The following is a 17,249-nucleotide window of genomic DNA, read 5'->3' on the forward strand; positions in this document are numbered from 1 at the left end:
TGATACCATTTATATGAAATGTCCAGTAGGTAAATCCATAGATAGAAAGTAGACTGCCAGGTGCCAGAAGGAAGGAGAATGGGGAGTGACTACTAATGGATGCAGAATTGCTCTGGGGATGTTGACAGTGTTCAATAAGACTGTAGTGACAGTTACACAACTCACTAAATATACTAAACATCTTTGAACTGTATAATTCAAATGGGTGAATTGTCTGATATGTGTATTATGTCCTCATATATCTGTTTAAAAATAAACTGAGCAAAGCTTTCAAAGATAGATCTCTTTTCTCTTATTAAAACCAGCATTTGATTATAAGGGCACTATGGCAGAACTCAGAAGACAGACAGGAACCATGCATGCTGTCAAATGCTCCTATTTGAAAAGGTAGACATTAGCTCTCTGTGCTGTTTGAGAGCTCCTCATGAACTCAGTTTACAACTACATGAAGAAGTCCAGGGGGCTGGCCCCCTTCTCTACTTGGGCGGCCACCCACCTGGGGTCTGCAAGGAGGTAACAGGCCCTGATCACTTGGGCTATCTTTCAGTCATTTTGGTTACATACTGACTAGTGCTTGTGGTTGAGGGACGGAGTGCTCATTGTCCTGCAATGGGCAGAACCAGCACACAGAGTTCTTCCTCCAAATGTAATGGTCCTCCTGAGAACCCCAAGGTACTACAATCTCAAAAACCAGACCTATATATGTGGCCCCAAATCCCTAGGTCCCTCTAGACCATTTGCAGCACCCATCCATGCCACTGACCACTGCTCTGACCCTGACCTTGGTGTCTTGTCTGCTAGGACATGAGAAATGACCCTCCCGTTGCTGTTTCTCCTCTCTTAGACCCCTGACTCACCCACCCCATGTGAGTAATGCTGGCTTGGAGCCAGGCATGGAGTGGGTATGGGCAATGTGACTGGCCCAAACAAGGACACAGAAAACCCAGCTGCAAAGCTGGAAGGAATTAACAAGGCCCGTGGCCCAAGAGAGAGCACTACCTTCTACACCCACCCTCAGGCCTTTTTCTGGGCACTTGATGTATCTTCCCATCAACGTGGAAGCTCTTGTACTTCCTCCCTCTAGACAGGAAAGGGCACAAGTCAAAACCATCCTTCTGTTCCTAATGTCCTCTACTCTCCTCTCCCTTCTCCTAGCAGTTTGGAACCACAGAACTAGACTAGAAAATGCACTTAATTCATGGTCTCAACTCAGTCATTTTTTGGGGATCACTGCTAATATTTTTCCAAAAAAAAGAAGATGCTTTTTGTACAGCTGAACAGATCCAAACAAATTCCATTATATCATATCTGCACTGCCTCATCCATTTATAATGAGAGCTTCTTAAGTACACAGTACTTAAACTGTGCTTCTCAAAGTAAATGAAAGGTGTAAAATTCAAAGTAAATTTGGGTGCAGAGAATACAAGGACCACATCAGACATGGTGTTGCCAGGTGTGCATTGCAGGCAGAGACCACTCACCTCGCTATTGCTGTAGCGTGCCAGCTCCGAGATGAAGCGCATATGGTCCTCCCGAATCTGGACCATCTGCTCGCAGATGTTGTACTGTGGGCTGCTGCTGGAGGACGTGCAGGTCCACCTGGTGGTAAAGGGGAAACGTGCATGACCTGAGGGACACCTGGCTGAGGACACATGCAAGGCAGGCCCACCCCCAGCCCAGGAGGCCCAATGTAGCCGAGATCGAGGTGCAGAGGAAACGTGGAACTCTCTGCATGGCAACAGCTGGGTCTGCCTCAGCTCCCTGTGTTGGGTCTGTGTCTACCTTCTCATGTCTGTATTCTGGAAAAGGAACCGTAATTTCTCCTTAATCAGTGAACTACTTTCCACAAAGCTGAGAGTTGCTGGATTCAAGATACTGCATAACCCTTCCAGAGCCCCTTGACACATTACTGCACAGTTGGCAGGAACTAATATTTCTTTATTATTCACATGTGAAAATATAAACTATAGTACAAAACAAGTCAGCCAAAGACTCAGGAACAAAAGTTATCTTTGATGGGAGAGTTGAAACTGACATGACTTGGAAATTAGACAGTGTTGCCATAACTAACTATGTGTACAACACACCATTTCAGCAGCAAACAGATATAGTTAACAGAGTGGAAAAAAAGGGTATCAAAAATTAAATCGGGAAAAAAAAAGATTAAATCTGTCGGCGTTCTTGGGCAGAAAGCATGGGTCTTTGGGCTCAGAGCGGTTCCCTTGGTTTCCTCACACTCAGCACCAACCTGCACCATGTTTCTACCAAGTTCGCCCCCTTTGCCAGAAGGAAAGGATGCAGATTACAAATTTTCAAGATGATCAGTACACTATCTCAAGCAGCATCACTTTTAACTTTGATTCCACTATATGATGACATGACAATTACAGAGACACTGGCCAAGGCAGCTCCTTGAGTCTGTAGCAAGCACACAAGGCCAGGCCCTGCGCCAGGGTCCACTCTCAAACACACTGGCCTTCCCTGCAGGCCCCAGACAGCATGTCCACCTCAGGAGAGGCATATGTGTTATCAGATTTAATGGCAGATGTGTTAGGAAATAAGCTGGCACAGGAGCCAGATGCCAACAGCTGCCACTTGCACCAACCCCCAGGGGCCAGACACAGGTGCTAGACTGTTGGGGTGAGCTCTTAGAGCTGACTGCTACAGGCTCAGGCATCTGCCTCAGTGGCTGTGAAACAGAAATTAACTGGTAATAATGGCCAATGACTTACACCAGATCTTACTAAAAACAAAGTATGCAAAACTCCTTGCTTCCTGATTCTTTTATTGATTCCACCATAACTTACACTATAGAGATGATTGTGTTTATTACAGTAGGAGGTCTACACTGCTAACTTACATTTAGGCATTTCTATTTATACCATGGAAATCAGTACACCCTCCAAATTAGAGCTCAAGTCGATGCTGAAATGGAGAGAGGGTTCAGTTTAGTGAATGTGATTTTGAGGAAGGGCATCACATATCAAATTTAATGGTAGATGTGTTAGGAAATAAGGTGGCACAGAGGCTGGCAAGCTGCATATAGCACAGACCCAACATGACCAGTTTTTATGTGCCCCAAAGCCACAAAAATGGTTTTTACAGATTTAAAGGGTAATTAAAAAAATAAAAAAGTAACAAAAAAGAGTATGCGACACATGTGGCTAGAAAGACATAATATGTTTACAATTTGGCCTTCACAGAAAAAGACTGCTAACCTTTGAGTAGCCAGATTGAGGTGCAACTGTATTTTTCAAAACCATGGCTGAATGGAGACTACGGATCTGGCAAAAGTCAACAGAAGCATCCTATGAGACTCACGTGACTATGTGGAAGGTACAATAAAAAGAATTATGTATTTACTATCACTTGTAACTATAAGCTGCAGATTCTTTATAACAGGGATTGGTCAACTGTCTTAGCACAGGCCCAGAAAGTAAGCACTTTACAATTTGGAGGCTACACTGTCTCTGTCACATCAGCTGTAGAGCCATCATCTTAAAAAAAAAAAACAAACAAACAAACCTCTTTAAAAATGTAAAGACCATTCTCAACAACTGAGACCTTGCAAAAATAAGCCTGGTCTGGTTCTGGCCCTCGGGTGATAGTTCTATAACCTCTTTAAGTTGCATACAAACATCCAGCCCCTTCCCAGCAGACTGGTTGTTAAGCTTTTATCAGCACCCAGACAATTTGTTTATACTTCCATATATGTGACCAACACTGTCTAACAGAACTCTTAGGGATGATGAAAAGTTCTATATCTGTGCTGACCAAAACAGTAGACCCTAACTATTAGATATCTGAAATGTGGCCATTCTACTAAGAAAATAAATTGCACTTGTAAATGAGTTTAAATGTAAACATCTACACATGGAAAAGACTACCATATCAGGCATGTGATTGAAAATGTCAAAGGTGGCATATCTGGACAGATAAGCACCATGTCAGGAACCACAGTGAGAACACTGAAGAATGCTCTGACTGGGCAACTCACTCTCCGCCTACCGAGATTTATTTTCCTCATAGTGGGCGCTGGTCTTGATGTATCTTGCCAGTTCTATTTGCATGTCTCCAAACAGCGGAACCACCTGGAGCTGCTGTATTCAAAGAATAAAATAAAAAACCCAGGGTCATTATATATTGTATTTACTCACCATATACCTTCTAAGAAGAATGAGGAATGCTAATAATTACTTCGGGTTGAATGCTATTTCTGCAAATCACTTACTGCAAAAAAATTGTAAACAACTTCTGCATTCACTTAAAGAACCAATTCAAACATTAAAATTAACCTATCTTGTTGCTAGAACCATGGTCATTAAAAAAAAACTGCATTTCTATACACAAGAAACAATTAGGAAAAACAACTAAAGAAAAAAGTTGCAATAGCATCAAAAAATAAAAGTATATATTATTAAATCTAACAAAATATGTTAAGACTTCAAAACAAAATATTACCAAAAATTCTAGAAAATTTTTTAAAGTTCTAAGTGAACAGAGATTTATGTTAGGTTCATGTATTAGAAAACATGGTATTTTAAAAATACCCATTTTCCCTAAATTGATCTATAGATTCAACAGAATCCCAAACAATATTCCAAAAGGAAAAATGGTTTATGGGTAGTATGTGCATGTGTGTATATGTGTGCGTATAAATCAGCAAGTCAATTCTCAAATATATTTCAAAAGATAGAGGGACAATGCTCAAGACAATTGTGGAGAACATAACTTGATGACCTGCTGGAGACTTACAGCAACTAAGCCAGCACAGGTGCAGACGAGTGGGGCAGAGCAACTTAAAGCAGAGTCATTCACATAGGGACACCTGCTTTATGACCCAGGTGACTCCTTAGAGCAATGAAGGGAAAACAGAGTCAACTAGATATCCATAGGGGAAAAATAAATCCAAGACTGTCAACCCCCTATCTCACAGCATACATTACATCAATTCCAGGGGGATTATAGATCTAGATGGAAAAGGAAACAATGATGCTACTAGAAGGTAATGCAAAAGAAAATTCTCAAGAGTCGGTTTTATCAAAGAGTTCTTAAAGTGGACATCAAAGATGAATATATCGGACCACATTAAAATTAAGAACCTCAGTTCACCAATGACTCTTCAAGAAAGTGAAAAATAAGAGCTACATAGGGGAAATGCATGTATTTTAGAACACATGTATCCAACAAAGGATACATATCCAGAATATGTAAAAAACTACAAATCAACAGGGAAAAAAAAGAATGAGAGACTTGAAAGGACACTTCCAAAGAGAACACACAAAAGACTAATAATACTGTGAAAAGCAATCAGGGAAACATCAACTAAACCACAAGGAAACACTAGCCAATAAATTCTCAAAGACACACAGGCACAACCTTCAGGGTGCTCCCTTCTCCCCAAAGAATGGCAGAGGCAAGTGTTGGTGACGATATGAAGCCCCAAGAAGGCTCACTCACTGCTGGTGGTGAGGCAAGTCAGCACAGCCATGTGGGGGACTGGGAGGCTGCATCTACTGCACCAACAATGTCCATTCTCTCAGATGAGTACGCAATCCATCACTGGGTACTCACCCAGTAAAAATGTGCATAGATGTGCTCAAATCAGAGCAGCACTGTTCAGACAAGCCAAAACGCAGAAACAATCTCATGTTCATCAGAGAATGGATAAGTAAATTGCAGTTTAGTCATAAAATGTAGAGCCACACCACAATGAAAAAGTAAAAACTATAGTTGCAGGTTCCCATAGGGATGATATGACGAACAAAGTGGGGGTAGCCAGACACAAAAGAATATATATGGCATGATTCCTTTAGACAAGGTTCAAATTCAGGCAAAACTGCTACAAGGGCAGGAGACAGTCTACTCACAGCCACCCACCTGCCAACATTGCATTTCCTACTATGGACCGAAGTCACAGAGGTTGACCTCCCAAAGCTCAAACTGCATACACTTCAATAAAAAGGTTTATCTAGAAACTGCAACTCACCTTGAAGTATTTGTCGATTTTGGATAAGTTTATTCTTTTCTTGGCATCTAGTTTATAAATGTTGCTGACACTTCCATCCATCAAATATAGACCAAACCCCATGACCTGAAAATCACAAAATGGCACATAAAGCTTAGATCTGCAGGTCTAATTACCCATAAACACACTGCTATAGTTCGTAACTTTGAAATGACAATTCATTCTTATTTCAAAAAGCACTTTTTAAAAAAACTGTAGTTGACCTACAACCCTGTGTTAGTTCTAGATGGACAACACAGTGAGTTGATGTTTCTATACATTCAAAAATGATCACCATAAGTCTAGTTACCACTGGTTCACCATGCAAAGACAGACAATATTAACGACGGTATTTCCAAAGCAGTACATTTCATCCTACAGACTCACTTATTTTGTAGCCAGAAGTCTACACCTCTTAATCTCACCTATTTCATTCTCTCCTCTATACCACAATTGGGAACTTCCTGTGTGTTCTCTGTATCTATGAGTCTGTTTCTATTTTATGTTTGTTCATTTATTTTTTTAGATTCTACATATAAGTGAAATCATATGATATCTTTCTCTGCCTGACTTATTTCACTTAGCATAATACTAAGTATATTCACAAATGGCAAGATTTCGTTTTTTGTGGCTGAATAACATTCCATTATATCTAAACATATATCTATACAGATATATATAATCTTTTTATGTTTCTATCAATGTACACTTCGGCTTTCATGTCTTGGCTATTGTTAACAATGCTGCATATATCTTTTTTAATTAGTATTTTTCTTCATATAAATATCCAGAAGTGGAATTGCTGGATCTTATGGTAATTTTTTTCATTCTTTGAAGAACCACCATATTGTTCTCAGTCGTGGCTGCAGCAATTCACATTCCCACCAGATTTCAAACTGTACCAGCATTCCCTTTTCTCCACTTGCTTGCTAGCAATTGTTATCTCTAGTCTTTTTGACAATATCCATTCTGACAAGCGTGAGATGATACTTCATTGTGATTTTGATTTGTATTTCCCTGATGATGAGTAATATTGAGCATCTTTTCATGTAGCTCTTGGTCATCTCTATGTCTTCTTTGTAATTAATGCCTATTCATATCCTCTGTCCATTTTTAAATTTTTTTCACATTGAGTTGTTCAAGTTCTTTCTACATCTCAGATTGACCCTTCGTGGAATATATTGTTTGCAAATGCCTTCTTCATTTAGTATGTGGTCTTTTCATTTTGTTGATAGTTTTCTTCAAAGTTTTTGAGTTTGATGTAGTCCCATTTGTTTATTTTTGCCTTTGCTTCCCTTTTCTGAGGCGACAGATCAAAAAAATATATCTATTGCTAAAACTAATAATGTCAGAGAGTTTTCTTCCAGGAATTTTATGGTTTCAGGTCTTAACAATTAAATCTTTAATCCATTTTGAGCTTGATTTTGTATATGGTGTGAGAGAGTAGTCCAGTTTTCCCAGTACCACTTATTAAGAGGCTGTCTTTTCCCTGTCACATATCCTTGTTTCTTTTGTCATAGATTAACTGCCCATTGTGAGTTTATTTCTGAGCTCTCTGTTCCACTGATCTATGTGTCTATTTTTGTGCCATACCATACTGTTCTGACTTTGTGGTATAGTTTGAAATCAATTACAGCAAACTGCAGCATGATACCTCCAGTTTTGTTCTTAAAGCTTTCTCTTATAAGATTGTTTTGATTATTTGGGGTCTTTTTTGTTTCCTTACAAATGTTATAATTATTTGTTCTAGTTCTGTGAAAAATGCCATTGGTACTTTGATAGGGGTTGCACCAAAACTGTAGATTGCCTTGGGTAGTATGGGAATTTTAATGATGTTAATTTTTCCAATCCCCAAAACAAAATAGATCTTTCCATTTGTTCATGTTGTCTTCAATTTCTTTCAACAATGTCTTATAGTTTTTCAGAGTCCAGGTCTTTTACCTCCTTGGTTATATTAATTTCAAGGTATTTTATTTTTTTTGATACAACTGTAAATGGAATTTTTTAAAAAAATTTATCATTCAGATAGTTTGTTGTTGGTATAAAGAACCACAATGGATTCCTGTATATTATTTTACATCCAGCAACTTTACTGAATTCATGTACTAGTTTCAAAAGCTCTTTGTGGGTATCTTTGGGATTGTCCATGTACAGTATCATGTCATCTGCAAACAGTTAACAGTTTTACTTCTTCCTTTCCAATTTGGATTCCTATAATTTCTTTTCTTTCTCTGACTGATGTGGCCAGGACCTCCAATACTATGCTGAATAAAAGTGGTGAGAGTGAGTGGGCATTCTTGTTTTATGCCTAATCTTAGAGAGAATACACTTTCACTGCTGGGTATGATGATGCTAACTGTGGCCTTGTCGTACACAGCCTTTATCATACACAGCCTTTATCATGCTGAAGTATGTTCCCTCTATATCCACTTAGTTAAGATTCTTTATCATAAATGGATCCTGAATTTTCTCAAGTTTTTCCCACATCTATTGAGGTAGTCATATGATTTTTATTTTTCAATTTGTTAATGTGTTATCACATCAATTGATTTGCAGTTATTGAATTATTCTTGCATCCCTGGAATAATCCCAGTTGATCATGGTGTATGATCTCTTTAATGTACTGAATTTGGCTTGCTAATATTTTGTTGAGGATTTTTGCTTCTATGTTCATACATGATATTGAACTGTAATTTGTGTGTGTGTGATATCTTTGCCTGGTTTGTTATCAGAGTGACGACACCTCACAGAATGAGGTAGAAAGCCTTCCTTCCTCTTCATTTTTTGTGGTGGGGGTGGGGGTGGGGATATTTTGAAGATAGTTGTTAACTCTTCCTTAAATGTCTGGTAGAATTCACCAGTAAAGCCATTTGGTTCTGGGCTTTCATTTGTTGGAAGTTTTTTGATTACTGATTCAATTTCATTAGTGGTAATCAGTCTGTTCATATTTATTTTCTGTTTCTTCCTGATACATCTTGGTAGAATATACGTTTCCAGCAATTTATCCATTTCTTCTAGGCTGTCCATTTTATTGCATATAATTGTTCATAGTAATCTCTTCTGACCCTTTGTATTTCTGTGGTGTTGGCTGTAACTTCTTTTTCGTTTCTGATTTTATTGATTTGGGCCCTCTTGCTACTTTTCTTGAGGAGTCTAACTAAAGGTTTGTTGATGTGTCTATTTCTCGAAAAACGAGCTTAGTTTTACTCTTTTCTATTATTTTTAGTCACTATTTCATCTATTTTTCACTCCAATCTTTATTATTTCCTTCTACTAACTTGGGGTTTTGTTTATTCTTTTGCTAGTTCCTCTAGGGGTAAGTTTAGATTGGTTATATGAAATTTTTCTTGTTTCCTGAGGTTTATATTGCTATAAACTTCCCTCTTAAAACTGCTTTTGTTATGCCCCACAGATCATGGAACACTGTGTTTCCATTTTCATTTTTTTCCAGGTATTTTTAAATTTCTTCTTTGATTTCATTGGAGACTCCTTAGTTCTTTAGTAGCATATTGCTTAGCCTCCACATGGTTGTGTTTTTTTGGATTTTTTTTTTCTTATAGTTTATTTCTAGTCTCATAGAAGCTGAAGCTCCAATACTTTGGCCACCTGACGCGAAGAACTGACTATTTGGAAAACACCTGGATGCTGGGAAAGATTGAAAGCAGGAAGAGAAGAGGACGACAGGGCATGAGATGATTGGATGGCATCACTGACTCGATGGACAAGAGTTTGAGCAAGCTCCAGGAGCTGGTGATGGATAGGGAAGCCTGGAGTGCTGCAGTCCATAGCGTCACACAATTGAGCGACTGAACTGAACTTGCTTCTTTATAGCCTGGCATCATCTTTTCCTCCTTACTGATGTAACTTTAGTCTGGCATCCACTTCCAGTACAGTCCTGTCTCATCCACATTACAAACCTGCTCTGGTAAATATAAGCCTTCATCAATAATTTCTCAAAGCATTTCAGGAAATTCCCAGGCAGCTACCCTCTCTGCACTGGCTATCTCGCCACTTGCTTTCATGTTGTAAAGGTTGACTTTAGCCTTGAACTGATGAAGCTAGCCATGGCTGGCATTAAAAGACACACCCTCTGATTCTTTACTGTGTTTCTTCCTCAGGTCTTTACAAAGGCTTTTAGCTTTCTTTTGAATCAGCATTGAGTGGCTGACCCTGCATCTACACCCTGAGAAGTTCCTCCATCTCCTCTATCATTTTCCTACATTTCAACATTATTGTTGACATCATAGGCACAGCGAACTTCCACGTTTCATGATTTTGTCCTTGTCCTTTAGAATTGTGCTGTTAAGTCTTTGTTTTAGTCTATTTTGTCTGATATAAGTATTGGCACCCTAGGTTTCTTTCCACTTCCATGAAATATCATTTTCCATCCCCTCACTTTCAGTCTATGTGTCTTTAGATCTAAAGTGAGTCTCCTGAAGGCAGCATACATATGGGTCCTATTTTTTTAACCCGTTCAGCTACTGTATGTTTTTGACTGGAGCATTTAATCCACTCACATTTAAATTAATTATTGATAGGTATTTCCCTAGTTAGTGGCTCAGCAGTAAAGAATCTGCCTGCCAATACAGGAGACAGTTTCTGTGTCAGAAAGATCCCCTGCTGAAGGAAATGGCAATCCACTCCAGTATTTTTGTTTGGGAATTCCCATGGACTGAAGCAGCCCACAGTCCATGGAGTCACAATGAGTCAGACACAATTAGCAACTAAACAACAACAACATATTGTCATTTTATTCATTGTTAATTTCTTGAGTTTTTCATAGTTCCTTTTCATTCCTTTCTCCTCCTTTTGCTCTATTCCCTTGTGATTTGATGACTATCTTTAGTGTTAGGTTTAGATTTCTTTCTCTTTTTTGTGTATCTATTATAAATTTTTGGTTGTGGTTATTATGAGGTTGATATATAGCAACATATATATATATATATATATACACATATACATATATAATTATTTTAAGTTACAATCTCTTAAGTTTGGACTCATTCTAATAACTCTGCATTTTTACTCCCCTACCAACACTTAATGTTTTTTTACATCATGTTTTGTATCTTTTCTGTATCCCTTAACTATTTATTATGAATACAGGTGATTTTACTACTTTTGTCTTTTAACCTTGCTACAAGTTGATCTACTACTTTTATTGTTTATTTGTCTTTTCCAATGAGATTTTTCTTTTTGTAATTTTAATATTTCTAGGCTTGGTAAAAAGTATTTTCAAAAGCCCCTCAGAAATTAATAGCTAGCCCTTCACATGAAGCTGTTTTATGTCACTTCTTGTTTCCTCTTACATGTATACACATCAGCTCCACCTCTCCAGAAGCACAATGCTATAATAAATGTGACTTTCCAAAGGCACCTATTGCCAGGGGGCTCTTGTACCAATAGGTGCAAACAGAATGTTTCCAATATCATAAAGCACTCCACTGGACAGTGCCCTTTTTCTCTGACCCCTCCACGCTGTTCTCCTACATGGAAGAAATCTTGGAGCTGGGCCGACTTGCTTTGGGCCAGCAGGACATCCAGCACAGGGTCCCACAGAGCTGCCCTCTATGAAGGTAGAGAGCAGAGTGAAGAGAATGGTAGAACCATCTCCTCCAAGCTACTCAGTTTTCCTGGGTTCTCTCCAATGTACACATTATTAAACTTTCATTTGATTAAAAAAAAGAAGTCTCATTTTCCCAGTGAGAAACATCATTGAAAACCTCCCCAATTTGAAACAGAGTAATAATGAGGAATACATTAAATGGCATGATTCTTGAACAACAAATTCTACTATAATGATGGTGACGTGCATGCGTGCTAAGTCATTTCAGTCATGTCCAACTCTTTGCAATGCTATGGATTATTGTAGAACACCAGGTTCCTCTGTCCATGAGATTCTCCAGACAAGAATACTGGAGTGGGTTGCCATGCCCTCCTCCAGGGACTCTTCCCAACCCAGGGATCAAACCCACATCTCTTATGTCTCCTGCACTGGCAGGTGGGTTCTTTACCACTAGAATAACCTGAGAAGCCCAATCATGGTGACACAGTATACTAAATTTCTAGGAACTACATCCCTGCCAAGTAAAATCTGACACAATTTCTGCTACAAGAAGCTTTATGCTGAGAAAAGTCCTTGACCAAAACCTCCTTATCTACAAGCACCTTCTCCAGGGATGGCACTGGGCTCAAGCTTGGGACACACTCATGGGAATATGTCAAGGATTTGCAGTGCAAACTGCACGTAGGATGGAAGATGCTATATGTACACACATACACACACAAGCATGAGAGAAAAGGTTGGCAAAACAATCATAAAGTTCAGCCTATTCATGAAAAGAAGGCTGCCTCTTTCTCATGGTGCTGTTGGCAGTTTTCCCTCAATACACGTACTTTGAGAAGCATGTGTTTCTCACTGGGCGTCAGGTACATTCTATTCTCATAGTAATCCACACAGAGATTCACAATGTCTGCTAGGAGCTCTTCATAACCAGAGATCACTTCAAGCTGCTGCTGCAGAGACTGAAACACAGAGTGAGATCTATGTCACTGACCACTCTCTGCCCCTCAGCCCCCCAGCAATGTGCCCCATCAGCCAGAGTGGCAAGGGTGAGTTACTTGTGTGATCTTGTTGTGGTTGGCCAGGAACATGGACAGATTCTGTGATTCCTGGATGGACTGTGGATCTGCCATTTTACGTAAAAACTGAGCAGCCCTATAAAAGAGGGGGGAAAAAAGGGTTAATCAACCAACATGCTTAATGACATTTAAAAAAAAACAGCCTGGGAAAATCAAAATTACTTTACTACTGCTACAGTTATCTGTAGAAATGTGCATCACAGACGCTGGTCGCAATTTCAGCCTCCTCCAGCTCCTCCCCTGAACTCCAGGGAAGTCTCTCTGCAATGTGGACAGCTCATGACCCCACTGTCCATAGCTGACGGACTTCCTCAGAGATGTGGCAGTGCCACTCCCAGGTTTTCCTAAAGGGTGCCGACACAATGGCCTCTCACATCGGCTACATATCCCCAAGTCTGAGAAAGGCAGACACTCCCTCTGTGATTCCAGTGCTGAGTGAGGTGGCCGGCACCGTTTAGGTTCTCTGTTGGGAAACTTTTGGGCAGCCAAACCTCCCACCAGTCAGGGACCACACCACACACAGTTCTGTGCCAAAGGTCTAAGACAAAATCCTGATTCCACCACCAATTTGCAGCTCCATCTTGGACAAACCTAAAGATCTGGTACCAAGTCTAACATGAGGAGTGGGTTTTCCCACACCATCAAGCAATATTCTAACACCAGCTGGGTGGCCTGCAATTAACTCAATTCTGTTCCCACACCATCAAGCAATATTCTAACACCAGCTGGGTGGCCTGCAATTAACTCAATTCTGACACTGCCGGAAGATAGCATCAGACCCCATGAGTAGGGCAATGTATGGGAAAAGAATGAGGGCTTCTAGGACCTCTCCAATCACCACTCCACCAAACTTCCACATGTTCACCAACCTGGAAGCTCTCCGAACCCTGTCCTTTGGGGTTTTTAATGGAAGATTCCTCGCATAAACGTGTTTGATTAGATTACTGGATGCTGGCAATGGGTTCAACCTCTAACCCCTCTCTCCACATTGAGGTCAGGAGGGTAGGACTAAAAGTTCCAACCCTCCAGTCCCAGGGCTGATTCCTCTGGTGACCAGCCCCATCCTGAGGGTACCTAGGGGCTTTCCAAAATCACATTAACATAACAAAAGAAACTTCACTGCTTTCATCACAGGAAATTCCAAGGGTTTTAGGAGTTGTGCCAGAAATGAGGATGAACATACACTTCTTATTATAAATCAATACATCTCCCCTGAACTCTCCTGACTCTCACCATATCTGGAAAACAAGACCTATATGACCTACTTATGGGGCTGACAAGGGAGCAGCGGACATAGCAGGACCTGTACCCTGAGGTCCAGCAATCATGCAGAACATGGGCTGAGTCTCTAGTTTCACAAAGCAGTATGAAAGCACAGAAGAGGACTCTGCACGTCTAGGGCTTCCCCAAAAATATCTAGGACCTGTCTGTGCAACCTAGAACCTTGAGGGTTTTACTAAAGAAAAGCTTTCATGGCAAAGACTGGTTAACCTGCCCCAACTGTCGTTTCCTTTCCTTCCTGCTTCAAAATAAACCCTGAATTTCTGTAGTGCAGCAGTGTGCCTCATCTCCACAATGGGATCAACTGCTCAGCCATGAGATATAATGCAAAACTTTGTAAGGCACTTGAAAGTTTACTTATAAGAGATATTGTGGGGCCTTCAACTCGCCTTGCTTCCTGCTGACCTGAATGCAGAGATGATACCTGGAGTTCAAGTAGCCATTCTGGGCTACAAGGCAACACATAAAGACAGCAGGAGCCCTGGTTCCTGAACGGTGTGGAACCCACTTAGCTGCAGACCACCTACATCGGGACATTTCAGGTGAGAAATAAACTGTAATTTTGCTTATTTCTGTAAGTTTTTTAAAAAAATATATGCAGTAAAATAATATTAACTGGTACGTTTACATTCTTTTTTAAAGAATGTATAGTGTTCACTTTATTGATTTGAGTGATTGTTGAAGCTGCAAGAATGGAAATTAAGAAAAGGACCAAAAATACCTGTTTTCATTTTCCTTGAGCCTCACCATGACAATATGGGTTATCTGGAACTTATACTTAGAAGAAGTTGTAAATACCAGCTAGGTGCAAATAAAGTGTTTTTTTGATTTTTTTTTTTTTTTAATAAAAAGTGTTTTGAATGTTGAGTGTGGGTGTGAGGGCTGGGGACGAGTAAGGGTTATTGTCTGGGAAAGTGAACCAACAGAGGGTCCATAAAGGAGATCACAGGAAGAGGATGCTGGAAGGATGAGGGGTGCCTCAGCCCTCTTCTGTGCTCAGGGGAGCCTGGGGGGTGGCAAAGATGGTGGGCAATTTCTGAAGGGGGTGCCCAGGGGCCCTCCAATGGCCTTCCACAGAGCAGTCCCATCTTTAAACTGTTTTCCAGACTGGGCTTTGAAATAAAGGTGCTACTGCTAAGAGAGAGAGAAAAGAAACCTTTTTAAAATGAAAAACCACTGGTGCTATCTACCTCCCCATTTCTCTGATAGAGTTAGAAAGGCTGAGAAAGCTGATCAAAATCATGCAACAAGTGATCTGTGCCATCAGGAGCAGAAGCTGTCCCCCTGGACTGGGAAGCTCAGAAGCCCCATGCTCCACCAAGAGTCCCACACACTTGAAATCCCCGAAAACTGGCATCAAATGGAGATAACTTCAGACTCTCCTACTGGAGAGGAGTTACCAGGACAATTCAAAAGATGTTGTCATTCTGAAGATCTACGCTTTCATGCAGAGTGGACTCTTGGTGATGAATGGGACACCTGAACTTATCTCACATGAACAAGGCTTGAAGTCTGGGAGATCTAGCTCCACCCCCACTGTTGACCCAAACTCAGATCTGTTTCGTGCTGCATCTCAAGTTGACTTCATTTTAAAGACACAGCAATGGTTGCATGATTTTAGATGTGTGTTAGGGTTCAGGGTAGGCTGCCCCCAAATATGCCACTGTGGCATACTGATTTATTCTGAATTAGTTACTTAAACAGCTGCAACAAGTACATTCTGACCTCCTCTGTCCTCCTGAAAGCAGGAAACAAACCTCCCACATGAAAGGTAACCTCCCTGTACCAGGAGGTCAGGAGGCATCCTCATCACCAGAGGCTGTCTGAACAACTTCCCTACCTCCTCACTCACTGACCATGACAACTCAAACTTCTCTGTCTTGTCAATTCTTCATAGGTTACTTTTTCTTTGTTTAAAAGGTTACTTCTTTGGGTCTCATGTCTTGGGACCCTGCCACACTTATTAAATTAAATTTGTTTTGCTCTTAATAATTTCTGCTTTCTTAAAGGCGGTTCTCAGGCAAGAACCTAGAAGGGCACAGGAAAAATTACTTTTCTTTCTCTACAAATGAAACCAGCGCCTATTCAGATACAAAATAAATTTCTTCTATTTCAATTGTATAGCTAAGATTCATCATCTAACAAAGGAAACAGAAGTCAGCATCTCATTCCAGCCAACTTGTTTTAACAGTCTAGGGCACAGACTTTCTCTAGAGAGTTGGTTACAGGACAGCTGCTCTGCTCTACCTGCCACCAACATACTCAGTCTTACAGACACACTGCTGTGATGTGTCCAACTTTTTCTAATTCTGTTTTCTAGAAGTTGTCTACATTGTCCTTCCACCCTGGAGGACAGCTGATCTGGGGGACCGTATGGATCCAGGAGCCAGCTGCACCCACTGTGGCGACAGTGCATGCCTGCCAGGGATTCCCACCACCCAGCCAGCAACAAGGAGAAGCAACCCCAGCAGGCGTGGAGCCTCCTGCCCCCTAGACCAGACGTGCCCGCAAGCTGACAGCAGCACTGCTCCAGTGCACATTGTCCTCTAGGGTGATGGGAGCCCAGAGCCCACTCCACACACAGGACTACAAGAATGCTTCGCAGGGCTCGTGATCTGTCTCAGGCCCAAGAATGGCCCCTGTGGGTGCCGCACCCACCACGCAAAGGCACTCGGGAGCCCAGGTGTAAGGCCCAGGCGCACTCACCTCTTGTAGGCTGAGTGGTCATTTTTCACACTGCACTTCATGTTCTTCAGCTCGTCCAGTACAGCAAACATGTTGATGAACTTGCCCAGGGTGATTAGGTAGGCTTCAGACACAAAGTCCTTCCTTCTCTCCGCATGGCACAGGCGCCTCACCTCCCCACAAAAACGCTCAATGGCATTTCTCTGTGCAGAGGAAGCAGGGACAAATACACTGCTTTTAGGGACAGGCCAACCCCAGACCCAGCTCCAGGCATAGGGTCCAGACTCACATTACTCGCTGATGAAATGCCCAACCAACAGGTACGTATTTACAGCTCAGGTAAAGAGACATTTTCTAGAAAGTGATTTCCACATGTCTTTGCTCTGTAACAATCATCATCGATTTTGCACTTTACCAATTATGTCCCCAAAGTAGAAGAATTTTGTTGACTATTCCAGCAAAGTTACTGAGCAAAATGCTGCAAAAGAACATCTGTAAAGCAGATTGCTTTAGCTTTCAGAGTTGAAAAATGGAGTGGGAGGATTTCCACTTGACAATTTTTTAAGATAAAACAAAAACTCATCACCTAAGGAGTTCTATCTTCTCTGTTTGCTAAAGGAATCTATAATAAAAA

General features: G+C 40.8%; 1 protein-coding gene across 8 annotated transcripts in view; it reads right to left on the minus strand.

Annotated features, from left to right (window-relative positions):
* The window catches only part of CYFIP1 (cytoplasmic FMR1 interacting protein 1), a 103,686-nt gene that overhangs the window by 54,362 nt on the left and 32,075 nt on the right, over positions 1-17,249 (minus strand). For 5 of the 8 annotated variants that reach the window (XM_081583089.1, XM_081583091.1, XM_081583092.1 and 2 more), the window contains 6 exons: positions 16,637-16,818; positions 12,629-12,725; positions 12,404-12,532; positions 5,990-6,094; positions 4,009-4,100; positions 1,482-1,599 (listed from right to left, as the gene is read on the minus strand). In XM_081583089.1, coding sequence (XP_081439215.1) covers positions 1,482-1,599; positions 4,009-4,100; positions 5,990-6,094; positions 12,404-12,532; positions 12,629-12,725; positions 16,637-16,818 — 723 coding nt within the window. The remainder of the gene's footprint in view (positions 1-1,481; positions 1,600-4,008; positions 4,101-5,989; positions 6,095-12,403; positions 12,533-12,628; positions 12,726-16,636; positions 16,819-17,249) is intronic. The other 3 variants (XM_081583090.1, XM_081583093.1, XM_081583086.1) reach the window with 1 other exon arrangement.

The sequence above is a fragment of the Giraffa tippelskirchi genome, chromosome 3, assembly GCF_054371585.1.
Source record: "Giraffa tippelskirchi isolate mGirTip1 chromosome 3, T2T-mGirTip1v1.2.pri, whole genome shotgun sequence".
NCBI classification, from domain to species: Eukaryota; Metazoa; Chordata; class Mammalia; order Artiodactyla; family Giraffidae; genus Giraffa; species Giraffa tippelskirchi.